At 35.9% G+C, this 25,276-nt stretch overlaps 1 protein-coding gene across 8 annotated transcripts in view; it reads right to left on the bottom strand.

Moving 5' to 3' along the window:
• INPP4B (inositol polyphosphate-4-phosphatase type II B) overlaps positions 1-25,276 on the bottom strand; it is a 797,414-nt gene that overhangs the window by 155,554 nt on the left and 616,584 nt on the right. For all 8 annotated transcript variants that reach the window (XM_032412907.1, XM_032412905.1, XM_032412906.1 and 5 more), the window contains 3 exons: positions 17,320-17,450; positions 16,833-16,937; positions 2,513-2,621 (listed from right to left, as the gene is read on the bottom strand). In XM_032412907.1, the coding sequence (XP_032268798.1) occupies positions 2,513-2,621; positions 16,833-16,937; positions 17,320-17,450 (345 nt within the window). The remainder of the gene's footprint in view (positions 1-2,512; positions 2,622-16,832; positions 16,938-17,319; positions 17,451-25,276) is intronic.

Raw genomic sequence — 25,276 nt, forward strand, 5'->3', positions numbered from 1 at the left:
TAGCATATAGTAATATTTTAGGAAGTTACATGGTTAGGTTCCATGTATCATCACATGCCAACTCTTTATATGCTCAACTAGATTTTATGTGCCCTGTGGACAGTTTTCAGTCTTTTAACTGTGTTATAAACTCTAACATTTGATTGAGAAAAACAAATAGGTTAGATGAAGTCTCAAGATTAGAGACTTCTAGTTCCACGCAAGATGGAGTAAACACAATCTATTTTACTTCTCTAATTACAAAAAACACTCTAGTCAAAACCTATAAGTCATTTATCAGAAGAATCTAAGAGGTGGAAAAATGAAGACAGATTGACTAGGTGCCTTGGGACTTAAAGAATAACATGACAGTGAGTTCCATAGTTTTTTTTTCCTTGTCTCATTTATCCCAGCGATGCAAAATGCCAGGTAAAAGTGGCATCCAAGAAAAGCCAAACAACTAGTAAAGGGTGGCCAAACAGAACAGAAAACTTTTAATCACACTTGTCTATTCTAGGGGTGATATCACAAAAATGGCAGGTTGCTCCCCCACTCAAATAATGGTGCAGCAAGGGGTCAGTGAGAAACGCCCCTCCCTGGTAGAGCCCATTGACAGAAACCTGTATTACACTCCCATTCCCAGTTCAACAAAGAGATGGATCCTTTCCCCATGAGGTCTCTGATAACTGACTTCCAGCCTCCATGAATTAAATAGGAGGTGTCTCTCCCCTCAGAGCACCTGGTTGCGATTCTGATTTCTACTCCCTGCTGAAATAATAAGGCAACAGAATAACTTTCTGCAGCAGAAGGTTTTGAGGGAGGGTGTGACTATTAAGGGATTACCTGAGGGAGTTCCTTGGTGGTAATGGAACAGTCCTTTATGATTACTTTAATGATAGTTACCCTAATCTACACCTGTGATAAAATTTCATAGAACTCCATCTATGCCCTTTCAACCAACCAAACAAACACAAAAACGAAACCTGGAGTAATCTGAATAAAGACTATATCTAAGTACCAAAGTCAATTTCTTTCTTTCTCTTTCCTTCCTTCCTTCCTTGCATGCTTGTGTGCTTTTTTAGTGAGAGAGAAAGAGAGAAAGAGAGTGAGCACATGAGTGGGCGAGGGGTGAGGGGCAGAGAGAGAGGGAGAGAGAGAATCTTAAGCAGATTCCATGCCCCGTGTGGAATGCAATGCGGGGCTCATCTCACAACCCTGAGATCATGACCTGAGCTGAAATCAAGAGTTGGAAGCTTATTGGACTGAGCCACTCAAGCAACCCCCAAAGTCAATTGCTTTAAAAAAAGAAAAAAATATATATATTAGTTTATATATTAATATAATAGTATATCAGTTATTCAATTCTAACTTACTTTAAAGTTTTTTTTTTTTTTTTTTTTTTTTTAGAGAGACAGTGCCAGCAGGGGAGGGGCAGAGGGGGAGGGAGAGAGAGAATCTCAAGCAGACTCCCCGCTGAGCATGGAGCCCAAGGCGGAGCTCCACCCTGAGATCATGACCTGAGCTGAAATCAAGAGTCAGAAGTTCAACCCAACTGAGCCACCCAGGCGCCCCAATTCTAACTTATTTTAATGCTTTCTTCCTGAATATCTGGACACTGAATAACAAATGTGTTATGTGATAAAACTTTTTAAAAAATTCTGGTTTTGCCACTCAGATTTTCTAATACTATTACTAAACCAATATGACTAAGAATAACTATTTTCCCCTAATTTTTCAAAATTTGGGATCATAATCCAAGAAGAGTCACGACTTGAAAAGGAAAGGAAAGTTACTCTTCACACCTAAATAACACTCTTTATGGTTTACATGAGTATAGGCATATTATAGGATAAGCTCAGTACGTGGGGGTGAGTACCTGGGGGATAAACTACTGATGCAATATTTTGAAGTAACTGAACACACAAAAAATTGAGGAAGTATAATAAAATTATAAATGACAGTGATAATACTTTGGTTTTTGTGTCATGCCTTGTCCCTCAGGAATACAAGATTTCTCTGTTAATCTCATCATTTAACAGATAGAGTTCTATATTGCTGTCTCTTTTTCAAAGGACACAATTAAATGATAGACAGTTATGTGCCTGGCCTTAGGCCACAATGGAAATCACTAGTAGGGTCAGACTCATAAATCAGGATTCATGCTCTCCATCAAGTGTCTTTGGCTTCACAGTTAAAGTAGACCATCTTCAGTTAAATCTCCACATGAATACCATTCCATTGAATGAGCCACAGTTGATATTAGAATATATCTATTTTTTAGTAGCATGGTTTCCAGAAGATTTTTCTGCCAGCATAGTGCTACTCCATTAGCTACACACTCAGGCATTTCATTTATTCTAATTTAATTTGTGCTCGAGTATTTTTTTGGACATTCGACAACTTTCAGTTACTTAATGGGTCGGAGATGTCAAGAACTATTCATTGTGATGGACCAAGCTTCTTCATTCTAACCTTATAAACAAACTTCCCCAAAGGGAAGATAATATCATTAATGCATCCTGTCATCACTTACTTTCTTCTTTCCATTTCAAATCTATGGAGTAGTTTCCGAAGACCACCATTCTTAAATCCCTGAAAATGGGCAGCTGGGGCTCCCACAGTGATGACATCGTAGAGAGCATCTGGAACAGTAATGGACAAGGAGATTAACACTTTGCAAACATTTGTCTCTAGCATGCTATCTGCATTGAACATACACACTGTGGGAAGTTTGAGAAATTGTTCTGTTTAATTTTGCAGGACTAACTGAACTCTCATCTCAAGGGGGCAAGAGGAACTAATCAATCTTTCTAAAAGCCACCTGTGCACCTATACAAGTTATAGTATTTCTTTGATTTATGACTACATCTTAATTATATGCTACTGTATGGAACAGTATGTTCCCTCATTCTTCTATATACTTACTGAGATAACATGTTAATTGGTCTTTTGTGTATTTTGCCTTATTGAGTTTTGCATCATTTAATTTGCAATCATATTGAAATTCAACAATAATGAACAATCTTTACAGAGAAAATTTACAGAGAAAAGAACCAAAATATTAACTCATCTTGGCTCAAGGGCAGAACAGTACTAGTGCATTTTAAAAAAATCTATACAGAGTAGTTTCCTTTCTGTGTATACTAAATCTTACAGTTTCGAAAGCATGCTTTTGCAATTTTCTTAGATGACACAGAAAAAATACACACAATGTCTCTAGATCTATTTTCCACCATGACACTTTGGTTTTTTTTTTAATAAAAAATCCATACATTTAAATTGAAACTCAATCCTTTGATCTTGAAAGCCATCAAGTTTGATACATATTAAGTTTATGGCTTCAAAACACAGTATCATTTTTACCTTCTAATGAAAAGTATCCCCATAAGAAGGAAGACAGAGTGAACATCTCTTGTTAAACTACATTTTATTTGAGAAAACTAATTTCATAGTAGATCCTTTTCAAATTGATTTTGGTATTGACACTGGTTGTTTTTCAGTTCTCATTTACAGGGAAAACATAAATTATTTTATTAGCTTCAGGTAAACACCATAACTTCTTTATACTGGTTCAATCCAAATGCACCTGAAATATTTTTCTTAATAAAAAATGTCAAGTGAAAGACTTCAGCAACACTGAGAGAACTCAAGGTCACACAAACAAAACAAAATAAAACAATACAGAAAACAAACAAAAAAAAAACCCAGAATGTAACCCAAATCAACCTATCAATAAGGCACTTACTGAACAGCCACTCAATAGATTGTTAGTGGTAATCTCTTGCCCTTTTAAAAAGTCACTAATAAACTAAAAGTTAGCTTTTCTTAATATAGCAGAATATTAGACTTGCACGAAATTTAAAGACTTCTTCATCCTGGAGATTTTAATCTAGGGTTAAGAAAAGGGTTTCAGGGAGTCCATAAATATATGCAAATTGTATAAGTATGTCTGTTCTACTTCATGGAAAAGGGTCACAGCTTTCTCAAATGGTCATGAGAACACCCAAAAGTTACCAATACTAAATTCCACTCCACTTTCATTTATCTGATGAGAACTCTGAGAACCTTGAGAAATGACCTGCTTTGTCTAAAGCCCCAAAGACCTTACACCTACGGTCTTCCGACTTCTAATCCAGGGATGGAAAGCCAGGGGTTTAAGTTACTGACTGGAACCTGAGTCCCTTGGTCTGGATCCCAGTTCTGCCACTTACAAGCTGTGCAGCATTAGGAAAATTACTTAACCTCTCTATGTCTCAGTTTCCTCAGGTAGATAATGAAGTTGAAAGTAGTTAAAAGTGGTGGGCACCTGGGTGGCTCAGTTGGTTAAGCGACTGCCTTCGGCTCAGGTCATGATCCTGGAGTCCCTGGATCGAGTCCCGCATCGGGCTCCCTGCTCGGCAGGGAGTCTGCTTCTCCCTCTGACCCTCCCCCCTCTCATGTGCTTGCTCTCTCTCATTCTCTCTCTCTCTCAAATAAATAAATAAAATCTTTAAAAAAAAAAAAAGAAAGTAGTTAAAAGTGGTGAGCATTCACTATTACCTATGATTATTTTCCCTATAAGAAGTAATCCTACCAATGAAGCAAAGAAAGATGGTATTTTAAGTTTTGCTTATTTACCATGAAAATACACTTTTCAGTCTGAAAAGGAAAGTAATACTGAGGCTCAGTCTTCTGAATAGAATCAGTTCCTGTGTTAATTTAAAGTAAATGCAAAAAGAAACATCACTGTGATGCTGCCATGGAATATGCTGCATTTCTGCTAAAACCTGGGTGACCAACAATACCAACAATATATAGAAGTAACTAAAAACTGTATACATATGTCCCATTAGCCCAAACTAAATGCATTCCTAACTGAATTTTTTTTTTTTTTAATTGCCTGTAGACTCTCACTGGATTCAAAAAAAGTTTGTGGCCTCTCCAACATCACCTAGCAAGAGGTGAATAATGAGGGAAGGGGAAATCTGAGTAGAAAGAGAGAACAGTCTTAACTGATGGAGGATTAAGCTTACTTTTGTAAAATTTGCAAAACACCTGACCACAAACAAGTTGCTAAGGCCCCTTGCAGGATCTTGTAAGAGGCCCATTCACAGGAAAAGCCCCAAACTTAAGTTGCACTAGCTTTCTAGTGAATCTGTCTCTTCAATTCACCTATAGTTTCAGCATTTTCCAAAGCTACTTTCTAGGAGCAGAAATTTTCTCTTTGTTCATCCACTCTGCTCAGGGGAATTCTAGTCACCTATGAAGGAACCATGAAACTTGGAAGCAGCAGGTAAAGGAAGAGAAGCAAGTTGCTCAAATATTGTCCACTCTTCATAATAAAGAGCTGATTATTTTTAAATCTAAATGAAGGCGTGTGTGTTTCTTGAATCCAACTATAATAAAGAACTTCCAAGTTATTAACAAGTTCTTTCATATCCAGAGTTCTGACTTTTACTTGTTTCCATTCTATTTTCTGTTTATGAGCTCATCCAAGTTGTAGGTGTTCAATAAATGTCAATAAATAAACAAATATTCTGAGGCTCAATTCAGTTTGTCTTATATGTCTTTTTAGATCATATAAGGATTATTCTTAATTGAAAAAATAAAAAAATGTATATACACTATCCAGAAAAAAATATATTGGAATCTGAAATATATATGTGTGTGTGTGTGTGTATTATATATATGTGTATGTGTGTGTGTGTGTGTGTATATATATACATATATATAAATATATATATATATATGTGTGTGTATATATATATATACATATATATATATATAATCTCCATGGGATGGGGATGAATACATATCCATTCATGGACCATATTACATAAAAGAACAAAGAGAATTTATGATTATTCACATGCAAAAGAATGAAATTAGACCCTTGTCCTATAGTATGCACAAAAATCAACTCAAAATGGATTAAAGACTTAGACATAAGACCTAAAAGTGTAAAACCCCTAGAAAAAAACATAGAGGGAAAGTCTTATGATAATTGGTCTTTACAGTGGTTTCGTAGATATGACGCTAAAAGTATAAGCAACAAAAACAAGCAGGACTATGTCAAACTAAAAAGCTTCTGCATAGGTAAAGAAACAATAGACTAAAAAGGCAACATATAGAAGAGGAGAAAATACTGGCAAACCATAAATCTGATGAGAAGTTAATCTCCAAAATATATAAGGAACTCCTACAACTCCATAGTAAAACAATTAATAACCTGACTAAAAAATGGGCTAAAGGCTTAAATAGACATTTTGCCAAAGAAGACATACAAATGGCCAACGGGCATATAAAAAAATGTTAAAGGTTATTAATCATCAGAAAAATGCAAATCAAAACTACAATGAGATACCATCTCACACCTGTAAAAATGGCTACTATCAAGAAACACAAAAGACAGTGAGTGAGTGTTAGCCACAATGTGGACAAACTGAAATCCTTGCACAGTGTAGAACTATCATGGTTCAATAATCTCAGTTCTGGGCATTTATACAAAAGAACTGAAATCAGGATCTCAGAGAGATATAAGCACTTCTATGTTCATGTAAGCACTACTCATAATAGGCAAGATATGGAAGCAACCTAAATGTCCATCAGTGGGTGCTGTATAGGTATAATGGGATGCTATTCAGCTTTAAAAAAGAAGGAACTTCTGTAATATGCGACAATATGGATAATCCTTGAAGGTATCAAGTGAAATAAGCCACAGAAAGACAAATAATGCATGATTCTACTTGTCTGAGGTATCTTGACTAAATTGCTATCGATGTTTCTATAAAATTTAAATTCAGTTTTATTTTTTATTTTTATTTTTTAAATTTGAATTAAGTTTTAATATAGTGTCTAAAACAGGAAGAAATACAGAATTCCTTTAAAAATGTCTCACCACATATAAAACAAAAGAACCCAGTAACTGTGAGGAGATGAATATGTAAATTAGCTTAGCTATAGTCATCATTCACTATGTATATATATGGCAAAATATCATGTTATATACCTGAAAATATATATAATTTTTTATTAAAACACAAAAACATATTTATTATTTAAATACTCCTGCAAATTTTTAGTTTTGAGATAATTTTGGATTTCCAGAGTTGTTGCAAAGTTAGAACAGAGTTCTGTATACCCTTCACTCAAGCTCTCTATGTTAGTATCTCACATAGTCATAGATTATCAAAACTAAGAAATTAATATTGTACTATACCATTAAATAAAGTAGATAATGTTAGGATTAGTTTTTCCACTAATACCCTTTGTTCTTTCAGGATCCAGTCTAGAATTCCACATTTCATGTCACTGTCATGTAGTCTCCTCCAATCTATGACAGTTTCTCAGTCTTTCATTTTTGACTGTGACACTTTTGAAGAGTACTGGTCAGTTATTTTGTAGAGTGTCCCTCAATTTGGGTTTGTCTTATGTTTTCTCATAATTAGACTGAAGTTCTGCACTATTGAGTAGGATACTATGGAGACGATATGCCCTTCTCAGTGCGTTATAACAGGAAGTATGTTAAATTGATATATATTACTTGATGTTAACCTTGATGCATTGGTCAAAGTGATGACTGCCACTACCTACAGTTGATTCTTCACTGTAAAGTCACTAAAGATTTAGAGAGACATATTTTAACACAATGCAATATCCTGTTTCTTTTTAGACTTGTGCCCACTAATTTTAGCATCTATTGATATATCTTGCCTGTGGCAATTATTACTGCTGTGGTTGAATGGTGATTTTCCATTTCCCTCATTCCTTTCACATTTATTAATTGGAATACTTTTGGGAAGAATAGTTGATCTTTCTCCTTTATGTTATATATTCAGTTATCTATCTATTTATTTTTAAAGATTTATTTATTCATTTTAGAGAGAGAGAGCATAGGGGGCTGGGGCAGAGGGAGAGGGAGAGAGAATCCTTAAGCAGACTCCCTGCTGAGTGTGGAGCCCCACACGGGGCTCAATCCCAGGACCCCGAGATCATGATCTGAGCTGAAATCAAGAGCTGGCCGCTTAACTGACTAAGCCACTATCATTTTAAACAATATAGTAAAAGGAAGTTAGCAATGAAGCAGATTGGGAATATGAAATTCTAGGGAAAACTTAGAAACTGACTAAGCCACTCAGTTATTTATTAACATCAATATGGACTCATGGGTATTTTGTTCCTTGGTTTATGATCTAACACCATCTTTATGTTCAAGTTGTTCTAGCTTTGTCCATTGGGAACTCCTTCAGTTGGATCTTGTGTTATTTATATATGTCACCCTCCTCATTTGTTGTCATCATTGTTGTTTCTTGAGCACTTCCTTACTTTCTAGAGCCACTAGATACTCTAGACTGATCTTATATTTTCCCTGCCTCAGCTCTAGAATCAACCAGTTTTCCAAAGAACCCTAGCTTTTTTTACTGGAGAATGGTGTTTAGAAATCAAATGCTGGGGGCATTTAGGTGGCTCCGTCAGGTAAGTGTCATGATCTCAGGGTACCTGAGATCTAGATCAGCAACCTGCTCAGCACTCAGTGGGGAGTCTGCTTGTCCCTCTGCTCTTCTCTTGCTAGTGCTCTCAATCTCTCAAACAAATAAATAAATAAATAAATAAATAAATAAATAAAATATTTTCTTGAAAAAAAAGAAATCAAATACTGGGGGTAGTTATGCTCATTGTTACTGCTTTCAATCTTTTCAGTGCCAGAGGTATGAAGTATATGCATGTATATGCATACTAACTTGTACACACACACACACACACACCTGTATTTATCTTTCTATATTAACAACAACAAACCCATGACTCCATATTGTTACCTCTGACTTCAGTTCAGCATTACAAGATTCCTTCTAGCCTTCCTTACTTCTTTATTTCTAACTTCTTTCTCTGACATTGAGAAACTTGACTCTCCCTATTTGCATATTTACATATTTGGTTAACCATAGTATACAAATAAAATAGTTTCAGAATTGTTAACTGATACCTCTGTAAGAAGAAAATTTACTAACAAAAGTAGTGTTTGTATTCTTTTTTTAAATTTAGCCTTATAATTATATCTAATGTTTACTTAGATCAGATCCTTTATTTCCCATTATTTTAATTAAATTATCATTTTAATAATTTTATTTACCATTTATCATTTTAAACAATATAGTAAAAGGAAGTTAGCAATGAAGCAGATTGGGAATATGAAATTCTAGGGAAAACTTACAAATAATTAGTAGCACAACAATCAGCATTTGAAAAAAATAAGAACAGAAAGGGAGCCAATTTCTCAACATAGTTATATGTTCTCAAGAGTGAAGTTACCAGGAGCTAAAACATAGAACAGTTTCCCAAATATTCTTTACTTTTGAACTTCATAGAATACATTTCAAATAGGCAAGTAAAAAGTAGTATTGTTGTGTTTCAGCACAGCTAGCAGAACTGAATACTTTATCTATATTCCAGAAGCCATTTCTCCCATTTCCCCACCTCGCAAGCCAACCTTGATATTCCATTAATATCAAGAGGCTTTCTCTGTAGAGACAATAAGTAGGGTTTATGTCTGGATGTTGAAAGAGCAAATATGGTCTCTCTTGCCTCTCTCATTTTTCTTTGTTGCCTTTTGATTCTATCTACCTTGATCAGAACCACTCCTCAAAAAGCTGGGATCTATAAGTACATATTTTGTAAAGGCTCAAAGAATTTAGGCTTATGTAACCTTCACCTTCGTACACTTGAGATCTTCAAAAAGTTGCTTTGAAGTGTTAATTTTTAAACATTGATAACTGTGATATTGTGATTTATAATGTAAAAAAAGAAAGCCAGAGGCTCAAAATAGTCACTTATGTCAAAGCACCCACATCAGCAAACCAAAGCTTAATACTTAACCTAACTGCAGTTTCAGCCTCCCAGGAATGTAACCTTTAACCAGTCAATATAGAATTTCTTGGTCAGCACTAGGAAATTTACTAAAAGCTTCCTTCCATTCCCCTTAGGAGGATGACTTTGCCTAAAACAACGGATTCCTTTGCCAATAATTTCCTTTTTTCCCACTTCCTACGTTTAAAAATCGTTCCTTTTCTGCAGCTCTATAGAGCTCTCTTTTATTTGTTAGGTGGGATGCTGCCTGATTCATGAATCATTCAATAAAGCCAATTTGAACTTTTAAATTACTCAGCTGAATTTTTTTTTTTTTTAAGATTTTATTTATTTGCGAGAGAGAGAATGAGAGACAGAGAGCATGAGAGGGAGGAGGGTCAGAGGGAGAAGCAGACTCCCTGCTGAGCAGGGAGCCCGATGTGGGACTCGATCCCGGGACTCCAGGATCATGACCTGAGAGCCAAAGGCAGTCGCTTAACCAACTGAGCCACCCAGGCGCCCACTCAGCTGAATTTTTGTTGCTTAACAACAAGAGGAAATTCCCTTTTCTGGCAGTGGTCCTAAAACCCTTGGAATTTCCTGTGTTGAGAGCTTTAAAGATGTCTTTTCTTATGTTAATGAAGTGACTTTTGGACCTCACCTAAGGAGGGCCTGGTTGCCAGTGTATCCAATCAAGTGATTAGAGGTTTGGAATTTTCTATTCCTCCTCTCTACCCAGCCACCTGGAAGGGGAAAAGAGCTGGAAATTGAGTTCAATCCCCAATGGCCAATTATTTAATCAATCGTGCCTATGTAATGAAATCTCAAAAAACAAAAGAAACAAAACCAAAAGACTAGGTTTGGGGAGCTTCTGCGTTGGTGAACACGTGGAGGTGCTGGGAGAGAGGTGTTCAGAGAGCACGGAAGTTCTGCGTACTTTCCTCATGCCTTGCTCTGTGCATCTCTTCCCCCTGGCTCTGTGCATCTCTTCTGCCTGGCTGTTCCTGAGTTACATCCTTTTATAATAAACCAGTAACCTTGTAAATAAAATGTTTTTCTGAGTTCTGTGAATAGGTCTACCAAATTAATTGAACCCAAGGAGGGGGGAACTTTTGATTTATAGCCAGATGGTCAAAAGTCCAGGTAACAACCTGGACTTTCGACTGGCATCTGAAGTGGAGGGCAGTCTTGTGGGACAGAGCCCTTAGCCCATGGAATCTGATGCTATTTCCAGGTAGATAATGTCAGAATTGAGTTGAAACTTGGGACACTCAGTTGGCATCTTGGCACGTTGGAGAACTGATGGTGTGGGGAAACCCCTATCCCCACATTGGAATGGTGCCACAATCATTAAAGAGTGGCTCTGAAGGAAACAATTAGAAAGTATATGCTGAATGTTATTCCCAGAGTTTACATGAAGTTAAGCCAGAGAAAACAGCTGTGCTCTTCAGCTATAGGTTAGTTTGGTTTGTCACACGATCTAAAATAAGAACATATTTCTTTACTTTGAAATCGGTTCTGTCACACTTTACACTAATCACTAAAATTTTTAAATACCACACTTACTGGAAATCACAAAATTATAACTCTTGGGAATCTTAGTATTTTGCAAATGGTATTTGATCATTATCATTTAACAATATCACAGTATTGGAACTGCTAGGTTTACCTCTTTGGCCCCTTCATCCTTGAATGCCACTTGCAATTACTACAAAAATAGTAGACGGATCTAGGTACAGCAAGGGATTCATTTCCTGGTCTCTTAGTTTAGTTAATGAAGAATGGTATACACTTAAAGTACCATGTTCAGTCTTAGCTAGAGCATTGTACTTTTTAAAATTTAGTTAGAGGGGCGCCTGGGTGGCTCAGTTGGTTAAGCGACTGCCTTCGGCTCAGGTCATGATCCTGGAGTCCCAGGATCGAGTCCCGCATCGGGCTCCCTGCTCAGCGGGGAGTCTGCTTCTCCCTCTGGCCCTCCCCCTCTCATGTGCTCTCTCTCTCTCTCTCTCAAATAAATAAATAAAATCTTTAAAAAAAATAAAATAAAATAAAATTTAGTTAGAATTAACTGAAATTTATTGTATTCCTCTAAGAGTAAGCATATACAAAAACAAAACAAATAATCAATAAAAAATAAAATTCTAAGATAACATTCTGATCAGTAATATTTGTCTCATTTTAAAATTTTCCTCATTCTATCCTGCTGTTTAAATTTTGTACCTTTATGACATCCAGTCCTTAACTGTATAGAATAAAAGCTTTCAGATTTTTGGTACTAAGAAATAACTATAAAAATATAGGTGGGCATTTATTTTACAGAAAATTTGAGCAAAAAAAAAATCAGAGGTCCTTTTTTCTTCCTTAAAATAATATAATCTGTGTGTCTTCTTTTTTTGATTGTTTATATCTCAAAAATTGTCCTTGGCTTTGTGAAAATGGCATCATACACAGCATAATGAGGGAGTGTAATTCAAGTTGTTGAATCTCATCAAGCTAAAGATACTAGGTTGGTTTGAAATTTAATAATAGGGCTGCCTCATAGCCTTTAAAAAGCCACTTAATAATAGATATGAGATAATAAGTCTATTTTTTTTCCCAGAAGATTTTTTTAAAATTCCTACAACTATAAAAATAGTGCTAATGAAAAAAAAACGTAGACATGCTGATCTCATTTCAAGGAACAATTTAAGCATAATCCCTGACTTCAAAATGGCCCACAAAATGACTTTGACATGAATCACAAAACAATAAGGAATTTTAAGGGAAATCTATTTCAAAATAGTCACAACAATTTGGCAACATCATGAAACATATCTAAAAGTAATTATACTTCATTGATGAGGTGATATACCCAAACTCAAGATACAGAAATCAGGGAGTTCTAAACAGCTCCTCATTTGCTCCTTCCCTCAGTGTGGAGATCAGAAAACTAAAGGGCAGAGGGGTTAGCTGACTCATCCATACTTACATAGTAAATTCTGGCTTATGTTGCACCTGATTCCACTATAGCTTGATGATATACTGTAGAAGGTTTTTTCTTTCTTTTCTTTCTTTCCTCTTTCTTTCTATCTTTCTCCGTCTCTGTCTCTCTCTCTTTGCTATATATTATAATATGCTATTATATATCTATAACATAAAATAAAATAAGGTAAACATAGCATAATATTATAAGAACCCATATTTTATAATATTCATAACTAACTTTCTATGAAAATAAGATTTGAGGTGGAAAATTGTGTTCTTAAATTCAGGGTTTTGTCTTTGTTATTGTCAGTGCTGTCTAAGATTTCTATTGGGATTGTATTTGTTGCATTTAATTTAAGTAATGAGTAAGGGTGAAAAATTAACTTAATGGGTCTGGGGGCATCTGACATTAGATGGAGATTACTTCATTTGTCAGTATGAGACATGACAACATTAGTTCTGCTCAGTTACTTGTTTCTAGAGCTAGATATTAGCCTTGTATTTGGTGAATCTGCCTCGTATTATTTGCAAAGCTGCCTCTCCAAATATAGCAGCATATTAATCAAATGCGGATTGATGTAATTTACTAATGGTAAGAATGAAAATAAATCTAGACTACATCCAAATAACTCACCAGTGAAATACCAAGGCTTGGCCAATCTTACTTGCATCATTACCTTGTAAAATGTTGTCTGTAATTCAGCTAAACATTCAAATCAGTAACCATGGATCTTAAATAAATTTAACTGCAATTCATTTAATGTGCTGAATGCATGTTATATAAGTAAGTAGAAATCTGACTGACTGCCATATACAACTTTTAACCATTTTATTTTGCAAATAAAACCAATGCTCAGAAAAGTTATTAACTTGGTCAATGTCTAAGAAATAAGTGGCAGGACCCCAAAAATTCAGTCAAGTTTTCAATTTCTATTAAAACATATAGTTGGTGATCTAGTCTATAAGCACTTACTTTATCTGAATTCCAATCTCAAATAATAAATTTTAAACTTAATTATAAAATCATAAATATTTTTAAAACATAGAAGCTTAATATTCAATATATATATGATATGTATATCATATATAATGTATATAAAATTATATATAATGTATATAAAATTATATATATACAATATACATATTTATACACACACACACACACATATATATATATAACTTACATAACCTTGGGGAAAAAATCAGCATGCAGTAGAATTCAGTACCTTTGCATTAATTCTTGGCCATTAAGATATCTAGTCTTTTCCCACATTTTCTCCTTTACATCTTCAAAAAGAAGAAGTCTTTCTGAAAAGTGCTATGTCAAAAATCCTCTAGTTTAAGAGTTGTACCCTAGTTCTGTAACATCAAAATTTTGCTTTTGTTTATACTACTTGATATTTGTCATCACAAAGAAGAAATTCCTTTATATATCTTGTTATTATGGGTTGATTTATGCTCCCCAAGAAAGATATCCTAGAATATGACCTTATTTGGAAATATGGTCTTTACAGATGTAATCAAGTTCAAATCGGGCCAGTAGGACAGGTCCTAATTCAATATGGTGGTGTCCTTAAGGGGGAAATTTGAACACAGAGACAGACACAGAGGAGATGATGTAAAGATGCACAGGGGAATACTGTGAAGATGGAGGATTGGTACGATGCATCAACAAACCAAAGAAAACTAAAGATTGCCAGCAAATTATCGGAAGCCAGGTGGAGGTGAGGAAGAATTCCCCTATAGGTTTCAGAGGGAGCACTCCTCTGCTGACACCTTGATTTCAGACTTCTGGCCTCCAGATTGTGAGACAATACATTTTTGTTGTTTAAGCCATCCAGTTTGTGGTAATGTCACAGCAGCTTTAGGAAACTGATAGATATCCTAAACCAAACTAATTAGGAAAAATTATGTTTGCTTTTCTAAATTTCTTTCATTGCCAGTTTCTCTCTTTCGAACTGGAGAAATAGAAACTAAACACATTGTATTCATCCTGGCTCACTCTAGTCTATTTTTCAGATAGCATCTTGGAAAGAATAGCACAAATGCTTCTGTTTTTGTTTTGTTTTCAAGAAATAAGTATAATAAGAGGTCACTTAGAAAGTAATTTTTCTTTGTTTGGTGGAAGTATTTTAGGATAATTGCCAAATACTTGAATGCATATTTAAGTATATATTCATATCAATTTGGCCCCAACAAGCCATCTGGTTTGATGATATGCTATCCATCCATGGCTGTACTGAAGTTAGCCTTCTCTCATTTCTTCAGTCTATCAGTCATTAAGTACTTGCATGTGATAATTTTTCCAAAATGTATTTCTAAATCATCTTTTCTCTAAATTTGGGTACTTCTTGGTTCAAGATTTCATTGTCCCTTAATAGGTTCTTAACTGATCACTTCTCTCCTTTTAACAGCCCTGACGAAATTGAAAGATCCATTTTGTTCCAGTGATGGCAAATGCTACCTGTATCGTAATGGCTATTATTGTTCATTCTAGGTGTTTTACATATTCTAATTCACTTAGTTGGGAGGACAACAACTTGCTTCGAAAGATTAAATAACAGAATTAAGGTCATATATAAAAAGTGATAAAGCTGAAATTCTGTTTCACTCCAAAATATATAAACTTTTTATTCTATCATTAAAGTCATTTCATATTGGTCATTAGAAAAAAAATTATATTGATTGTCAGACAGATTTTAACTACTTTAGCTTCTTTATTATCTGTTGATACTTTGGTTTTGATGATTTTTAAAACCATTAGATGTTATATTCAAACTACTGACAGATATTCAGTAATCAAGGAAGATCTCCTAAATGCTTTGGGACAATCCATCTCATTTCTATTTCAGTTCTTTCATTGACATAATTTTTGGTGAAAAGGATCCAAGTTAAAATTTCAGATAGTTGATAAGGGTTACTAAAGGTATTAAAATTATACATCAGAATGACATAACTACACTTAAACTTGCACATTAGCTGGTTGTATATACAAAATTGTATGCACAAACTCAGAAAAATGGTTAATTTTTCTGGTTGTAAAACTTTAGATGATTCTAAAGCAGAACACAGATTTTAACTTTTTAAAACCTAGAACCTCTATATTGTGACAATGGCTACAAAATAGGGTGTTAGCCTGAGTCTTTAGATGTATCTGTGTATGTTTGCATATCCATACACTTATGGAGGACTGGGTGATCTAAAGTAACTTTTGGCTCCCTAGGAAGATGGGTACTAGTAGGATGACCATAGCATTTATCATTAAACGGAGAGACTTTTGAGAGGAAAGAGAGGTGAAGAGCTTTGTTAACAACGATGCGGGACAAAAAGCATAATATGGGACTTTGGCTGTATGTGAATAGAGGCAGATAATCACCCTACTTATGCACAAAATTTGATGTAGCAATAAGTTAAAGGAAAAGGGAGATGAGAAGAACATTTTAAAAATATACTTTACTAAGAAATAGCAGGGAATTATGTAGAGAGACAAGGAATACAATATGATATTCACTGATATTCACTATAAACCTTACTGAAGTATGTTTATAAAAAATCTATACACTTTTCCTTGAAAAATGTTTCTCACGTCTAAGTACAGTAAGATACTCTACCACCTTTTTTCTGATAAATTCCCTTCTCATAGAGAAGGGGGTGACTTGATAGTCACCACTAAGTCAGAAAAATGGCCTATGAGTCCATCTTTGGGTTTTGATTTTTCAAGATAAGCACAAAATGAACAAGTCTTGGTTTTCTCTCTTTTTTTTTTAATTCAAACACTAGCACGGTTATCAGCCATCAATGATACTACTTAAGGAAGTTAACACTTACTGTGCATATTCACCTGTAACTCTATTCAGGTGCCACATTTTTAAAGTATTGTTCAGAAACACAGCAACAAAAATACTATAGCCCCTTTTGTAGTATTCAGGGTCATGATCAACTTTAATTGTTTCATCTTGATCTTTACCTAATTCTAAAATTTTAAATTCTGCCAAGTCAAGCTTTTTAAAAAAGTACACACTAACATAATTTGCCCACTTAAAAAAGAATATTATATACACTACCTTTCAAGTGAGGGCTGTGTACATGCATTCTTTGCAGATGCAGATTTACCGGAACAAATTCTAATGTTTTCTCTCCTTTGCTGCTGCTTGATTTGAAAGAGGACCCTAGGCAGGAAAAGAATTGAACATTAATAGTAAATGAATAATAAATGTGTGTGTGCATGTATATTGAAAGTGTGTTTGACACGGAAAAATGTTACAAGGATTTCAGAAAGAAAAAATATATCCTGTATAAAGCTGCTTTTCTTTACAGAAATTCAATTTAAAAAATTCTTAGTTGTTCTTATAATAATCCCATGAGGTAAAATAGTGCAATTTGTTTCTTCATGGTCTATCATGCCAAGATGGTAGAATGAGATATAAAAAGTTTATAAAAAATTTTTTTGGCTCTTCTATATCCATAACAACAATGTGTATTATTGTTTTCACCTAACATACCTGAAATACAATTTAGTTTGAATATGTAAAAAAGTTATTGCTTTCATACCTGTTTCCTTGCTAAGTTCTGTCAGAATATCTTGGTACATATTCACCATTTGATCACAGTGAGTAAGGACATTTTTCCGTAGATTGTCCCAGTGTGGAGACAGCTCACCAAGTTCTTTCAGCTCCTGGTTTCTGTTAAAAGTAGAAAAGAGGAGAAAATAATTATTTTGATCTTAAGTCCACAGACAAGGAACACCTAATAAACATTGCCAAACTAATAAGAAATTGATTCACCATCCATTTCAGGAAAGCTCTATGCACTTATTAGAAAAAAAATTATTCTCCTACATCAGGCATAACAATATCTTTCAGGATATGTCTCCTGGGGCAAGAGAAACAAAAGCAAAAATAAACTATTGGGACTACATCAAAATAAAAAGCTTCTGCACAACAAAGGAAACAACCAACAAAACTGAAAGGCAACCTGTGGAATGGGAGAAGATATTTGCAAATGATATATCCAATTAAGGGTTGGTATCCTAAATATATAAAGAATTTATACAACTCAACACCAAAAAAACAAATAATCCAACTAAAAAATGGGCAGAAGACATGTAGAGACATATCTCCAAAGAGGACATACAAATGGCTAACATGTGAAAAGATGCTCAACATCACTCATCATCAGGGAAATGTAAATCAAACCACAATGAGATATCACCTCACACCTGTCAGGATGACTAAAATAAAAAAGACAAGAAACAACAAGTGTTGGTGAGCATGTGGAGAAAAAGGAACCCTCTTACACTGTTGGTGGAAATGTAAAATGGTACAGCTACTATGGAAGACAGTACAGAGTTTCCTCAAAAAGTTAAAACAGAACTACCCTATAATCCAATAATTGCACTACTGGGTATTTATCCAAAGAATGCAAAAAATACTAATTCAAAGGATATTTGCACCCCTATGTTTACTGCAGTGTTATTTACAATAGCCAAATTATAGAAGCAGCCAAATGTCCATCAATAGATGAATGGCTAAAGAAGTGGTTTAGGGAGCCTGGGTGGCTCAGTCAGTTAGACGTCTGCCTTCTGCTCAGATCATGATCCTGGGGTCCTGGGATTGAGCCCCACATCGGGCTCCCTGCTCAGTGGGGAGTCTGCTTCTCCTCTCCCTCTGCATGCTGTTCCCCCCTGCTTGTGGTCTCTCTTTCTCTCGCTTACTCTCTCTCAAATAAATAAATAAAATCTTTAAAAAAAAAAGAAGTGGTATATATACACACACATATATATACATATATACATATATATACATATACACATATATATATACACATATATATACATATACATATATATATAATGGAATATTATTCAATCATAAAAATAATGAAATGTTGCCATTTCCAACAACATGAATGGATCTACAGAGTATAATGCTAAATGAAATAAACCAGTCAGAGAAAGACAAATACCATATGATTTCACTCATATGTGGAATTTAAGAAACAAAACAAAAAAAGAGACAAACCAATATACAGACTCTTAACTATGGAGAACAAACAGATGGTTACCAAAGGGGAGGTATGTGGAGGGAGGGATGGGTGAAATAGGTGAAGGGGACTAAGAGTACATTTACCTTGATGAGCACTGAGTAACATATGGAATTGCTGAACTACTATATTGTACACCTAAAATTAATATAACACTGTATGTCAACTACACTGGAATTAAAATAAAAAAATAATTTTAACACAGAGGAAGATATGAATAGCTTAGGTCACACAAACATTAAAGTTCCGTATGTCGAAATACAGCATCCTTTCCTGATTAAAACTCTTCAGAGTATAGGGATAGAGGGAACATTCCTCAAGTTCATAAAATCCATCTATGAAAAACCCACAACGAATATCATCCTCAATGGGGAAAAGCTGAGAGCCTTTCCCTTAAGATCAGGAACATGTCAAGGATGCCCACTCTCGCCAATATTGTTCAACATAGTACTAGGAGTCCTAGCAACAGCAATCAGACAACAAAAAGAAATAAAAGGTATTCAAATTGGCAAAGAAGAAGTCAAACTCTCTCTTTTTGCAGACGACATGATACTTTATGTGGAGAACCCAAAAGACTCCACCCCCAAATTACTAGAACTCATACAGCAATTCAGTAATGTGGCAGGAATGCACAGAAATCAGTTGCTTTCTTATACACTAACAATGCAACTGTAGAAAGAGAAATTAGAGAAACGATTCCATTTATAATAGCACCAAAAACCATAAGATACCTCGGAATAAACCTAACCAAAGAGGTAAAGGAACTCTACTCTTGGAACTACAGAACACTCATGAAAGAAATTGAAGAAGACACAAAAAGATGGAAAAACATTCCATGCCCACGGATCGGAAGAATAAACATCGTTAAAATGTCTATGCAATCTATACCTTCAATGCCATCCCGATCAAAATTCCAATGACATTTTTCAAAGTGCTGGAACAAACAATCCTATATTTGTATGGAATCAGAAAAGACCCTGAATCACCAAGGAAATGTTGAGAAAGAAAAACAAAGCTGGGGGCATCACGTTGCCCGATGTCAAGCTATATCACAAAGCAGTGATCACCAAGACAGCATGGTACTGGCACAAAAACTGACATATAGACCAATGGAACAGAATAGAGAACCCAGAAATGGACCCTCAACTCTATGGTCAAATAATCTTTGACAAAGCAGGAAAAAATATGCAATGGAAAAAAGACAGTATCTTCAACAAATGGTGCTGGGAAAATTGGACAGCCACATGCAGAAGAATGAAACTCGACCATTCTCTAACACCATTCACAAAGATAAACTCAAAGTGGATGAAAGACCTCAATGTGAGACAGGAATCCATCAAAATCCTAGAGGAGAACATAGGCAGTAACCTCTTTGACATCAGCCACAGCAACTTCTTTCAAGATATATCTCCAAAGGCTAGAGAAACAAAAGCAAAAATGAACTTTTGGGACTTTATCAAGATAAAAAGCTTCTGCACAGCAAAGGAAACAGTCAACAAAACAAAGAGGCAACCCACAGAATGGGAGAAGATATTTGCAAATGACACTACAGATAAAGGGCTGGTATCCAAGATCTATAAAGAACTTCTCAAACTCAACACCCAAAAAACCAAATAATCAAGTAAAAAAATGGGCAGAAGACATGAGTAGACACTTCTCCAAAGAAGACATATAAATGGCTAACAGACACATGAAAAAATGTTCATCATCATTAGCCATCAGGGAAATTCAAATCAAAACCACATTGAGATACCACCTTACACCAGTTAGAATGGTAAAAATTGACAAGGCAAGAAACAACAAACGTTGGAGAGGTTATGGAGGAAGGGGAACCCTCTTACACTGTTGGTGGGAATGCAAGTTGGTACAGCCACTTTGGAAAATAGTGTGGAGGTTCCTCAAAAAATTAAAAATAGAGCTACCCTATGACCCAGCAATTGTACTACTAGGTATTTACCCCAAAGACACAGATGTAGTGAAAAGAAGGGCCATATGTACCCCAATGTTCATAGTAGCAATGTCTGCAATAGCCAAACTGTGGAAAGAGCTGAGATGCCCTTCAATAGATGAATGGATAAAGAAGATGTGGTCCATATATACAATGGAATATTACTCAGCCATCAGAAAGGATGAATACCCAACTTTTACATCAACATGGATGGGACTGGAAGAGATTATGCTAAGTGAAATAAGTCAAGCAGAGAAAGTCAATTATCATATGGTTTCACTTATTTGTGGAACATAAGGAATAGCATGGAGGACATTAGGAGAAGGAAGGGAAAAATGAAGGGGGGGAAATCGGAAGGGGAGATGAGCCATGAGAGACTATGGACTCTGAGAAACAAACTGAGGGTTCTAGAGGGGAGGGGGTGGGGGGATGGGTTAGCCTGGTGATGGGTATTGAGGAGGGCACGTTCTGCATGGAGCACTGGGTGTTATGCACAAACAATGAATCATGGAACACTATATCTAAAACTAATGATGTAATGTATGGGGATTAACATAACAATAAAAAAATAAAAAAAAAACTAATGATGTACTGTATGGTGACTAACATAACAAAATAAAATTTAAAAACAAACAAACAAAAAACACTGAAAGGACAACATGAAAAAAAAGTTCTGTATGTCAAAGAGGTAAAAAAAATACAAGTTAAATAAATGTTTCACTGATAAAAACTTCACAAAGATGACAAAAACTTAACTATCCTTAATATATATATATGTGTGTGTGTGTATATATATATATGACATTCAGTTATAAAAGAAACACTAAAACCTCAATAGAAAAACAGCTAAATTCTAGGCTTCAGTCATCCAAAATAAAATAATGTGGAAAAAAAAATAATGTGGGAAGGGCTTTCTGACTATGTCTGAAGGAATCACAAGATATTCAAGTAACCCAGTTTATATATATATAGCTGTAAAAATGTTTTTTTAAGATTTTATGTATTTGTCAGAGAGAGAGAGAGAGAGCACAAGCAGGGGGAGCAGCAGGCAGAGAAGCAGACTCTCTGCTGAACAGAGAGCCCCATGCGGGACTCGATCCCAGCACCCTGGGATCATGACCCGAGCTGAAGGCAGATGCTTAACCGACTGAGCCACCCAGGCATCCTGCTATAAAATTTTTTAAAAGCCCATAAATGGTATAATCAGATATGATTTATTGGCCTCAGTTTCTCTCAAGAAGACAATTTAAGTAAATGCAGTATGCATATGTTTTGGCTTTTCTTTATCAAAAGGAAAGGCTAATCATGCCATTTAGGTTTTAATTATTACCTTTTATCTAATTCTCACGCTTTATCCAAGTTAATTCAAATCATCAGAATGCCTTTTTAAATTATAATGATAAATGGTCTAATATGCTGCTTGGTTAGATCTCTTACTCATTTCTGTAACCTTTTACCAACAACATTTTCATGAGGCTAATTCAACTAGCAATAATGAAACTTCTTTGCTATTTTGGCTGTGAAACATGCTAAATACCAAGCTAATAAATTCAGAAGATGTAGAATCTTCAACATCCTGTTAAATGCAAGAATAATGGACGGTGTGCAAAAATGTGACTTGCTTTCAAATGTTTGTAGCTGCCTTTGTTTTGTTTCAATGGCGATGCAGTATGGTACTGCTGCTCTTTTATCTGAGGTCTTCACAATTTTTGTGAACATTAATCTCATTCTTAACTTTTCCATAGATTAGGTTCCATCACACAACATTCATGGGAAAAGAAGTGATTAATTAATAGACAATAAGAATAAAATAAGTTCATGACCCAAGTTGAGACAGGGGGGAGGCTGGAGAATGGGAGTCGAGTTCTCTGTGTGCACTCAAATGGCAGAGTATTCAAAGTCAGGACAAAACAACAACCACCAACACAAATAAATCCAAAAGCTTGAGATATCTAAGTCTAGAAGAATCTAGACAATTATGTCAGATGTGAGATAGATAGCAAGTGTGATATATCAACTTAATATGTAAGGGGTCAGGCTTTACTTCCAATATACAGTTATAATGAAAATGTTAGTCAAGTATTCCTTTTTAATACTAATAGATGCACCACGGGTCTACAATTTATGTTGTCTCTGAATCCTTATCAGAAAGAATAATGAAAGGAGATGTGGCGAGGGAGGGTAGGAAGGGTGATAGTGAAGCCGCTGACCATGTTATAGGATACTGGGATGGGGTACATCTCCTTCCCTACAGAAGCCCGGCAAAGCGCTGTGAGAAAAGTTTAGTGTTCTTAGGGAGTGACTCAAAGTAAGCTGAAAGGTGTCCATAGTCTGCTGTTTAAAATTCATTACACTCCTCCAATATGTCAAAAATTATATACAGCAATATACAGATGAAACCTGGCATTCACTGCGCATTTGTTCTAAAAGATGGCACTGAACAGCTACACGTTCTGAGAGGGAAAAACAACCAACATAAAGTTTCTCTGCATTGAAAAAACCTCAAATACAGGGGACTATAGAATAAAGGTATAATAAACCAGAGCAGAGTAATGAAAAAGTTAGAAAACAAAATGGGACATAGTAAGAGAATGGTTGTAAGTTTAAGAAAAATGAAAGACATTAATTACATCAATGCATTAAAATAGATAAAGATAGCGGGTACGTGGGTGTACCCAAATCAGGAAACTTTTCATTTGAGAAGGCAAGGGTTGTTTATACTATATTTTAATTTGTTACTCAGTGAGCAAAACTTTGACATTGAAGAACCTTGCTTTGTAGTTCAAGCCAGATTCTCTAGAAAGCAAGCTGAGATCAAGCAGTCCCGGGTTAGCAAGCACGGGGGAGGTAAGAAGAGAAGTGTTGCAGGGGAAAGAGAAAGCAAACATCAAGTGGGAGGTTACTGATTTGGGCAGAACTTCACAAGAAAACACGGCTGGTTACTTGGTCACGGGAAACAGCTCTAGATAAATTATATGGAACTAATGCACCTTGGAAAAATTTATTAGATGGAAGAAGAAACATTTATACGCCAGTTCCTTCTACAGTAGTTCATTGGTAAAGAGTCATCCTATGGGACATTAACTCCTCTGCACTTCCAGTTGTCTCTTCAGGGAGGCTACTGGGGAAGCAATATCCCAGTGGAGACAGAACTGTCCTAGATCTGGTTAGAGGTGCCATAACCACTCTGGATCTTTCCAGGGTAGATGCCATTGGGGGCATGTTAATACCTAGTCTTCACCCTGTGGGAGGCCGATACAGCTGGTGGTGTTAGGACACAGGTGACAATGGTGGCAGTTATCTGGAGCCCTCCATTGAGCAAGTAGGAAAATGTGAGCAGAGGTTAAGGTTGAGCCAGTATAGAAAAGTATATCACCTGGGCCCAGGACAGGCAACCCCTTGCAGAACTTGCACTTCCATCATTTCCTGATATCCACGTAGCATATAAAACAGCATCCTCCTATCTTCCCTAAGAGGGAGTTCAAGTATAATCCTTCAAAGTGATGGCCAGATGCAATTCCCCCAATTGAGGTCACGAACCATGCTACAATATCCAATATTCCCGTGATCCTAGGGGCCTGAGTTGATGTTCCTCACTCTCCTCTTCCACTCATTCTAGATTTTTCTCATATTCCACTGGCACGTCAGCTGGTCTAGGTTGCTGCCTTGTGAGGTGACCCAGACTTTGATCCCAAGTGATCAGGCCCTTGGTTTCCTTGCTCTTATGGAATCTTAGTTGATGTAATTTCCCACTCATCTCTGGGCATGGAGCACATTTTAGTACTAGACATATTTCTCTTTGCTCAGATTATGAAGTGGCAGCCCTACCTCCTCATGGTGACAAGTACAGCATCCCTTGCCATCTTTGCTACTCCACTGTAGTGAAAAATGTATGATAACCAGATCACGTGTGAACCAAATATAGCTTCCAGTTGAGTAGGACTCTTTATGGGTTACGGACAGAACTACCCCTCCCCATATGCCTCAAGAATCAGGATTCTAACTGGCAAAGTCTAAGGTGGTAGGGAAAGGAAGCACAAATCCACTAGTGCGGCACTGTGACCGATTGTAAAAAGGGCTCACCCTTTTTCCCAGAGCTGTGTGTTCTACCTACGGTGGGCACAACATCTTCTGTTGGCTGTTGGTTTAGCATACAATATTCATCCTGGAGGTCAGTACTCCAATCCTGAGGTTCTGTCCCCCTAAAGTGGTGCCTTAGCTGAACCTTTCATGATTAATATTATTCCACTATTGTATCAGGTTTGTGGCTTTTGGATGGTGGGGCATGTGGTAAATGCAAGTTCACTGTTGCACCTCCTTTGTTATAGCAAGTGTCCTTTGGTAGGAACAATGTTAGGTGGGGCACCGTATCATTAGACCCGGCATTCTGCAAGCTGTCAGATGTGGGTGAGGGCAGTGGCACTGTGAGCAGGAACGGCAAGCACGTATTCAGACTTGGCTTCACCTACTTAGGGCAAATCGCTGTCCTCTCCAAGTTCAAAGGGATCCGACTTAATT

Source organism: Phoca vitulina, unplaced genomic scaffold (genome assembly GCF_004348235.1).
Source record: "Phoca vitulina isolate PV1807 unplaced genomic scaffold, GSC_HSeal_1.0 scaffold14, whole genome shotgun sequence".
Classification (NCBI taxonomy): domain Eukaryota; kingdom Metazoa; phylum Chordata; class Mammalia; order Carnivora; family Phocidae; genus Phoca; species Phoca vitulina.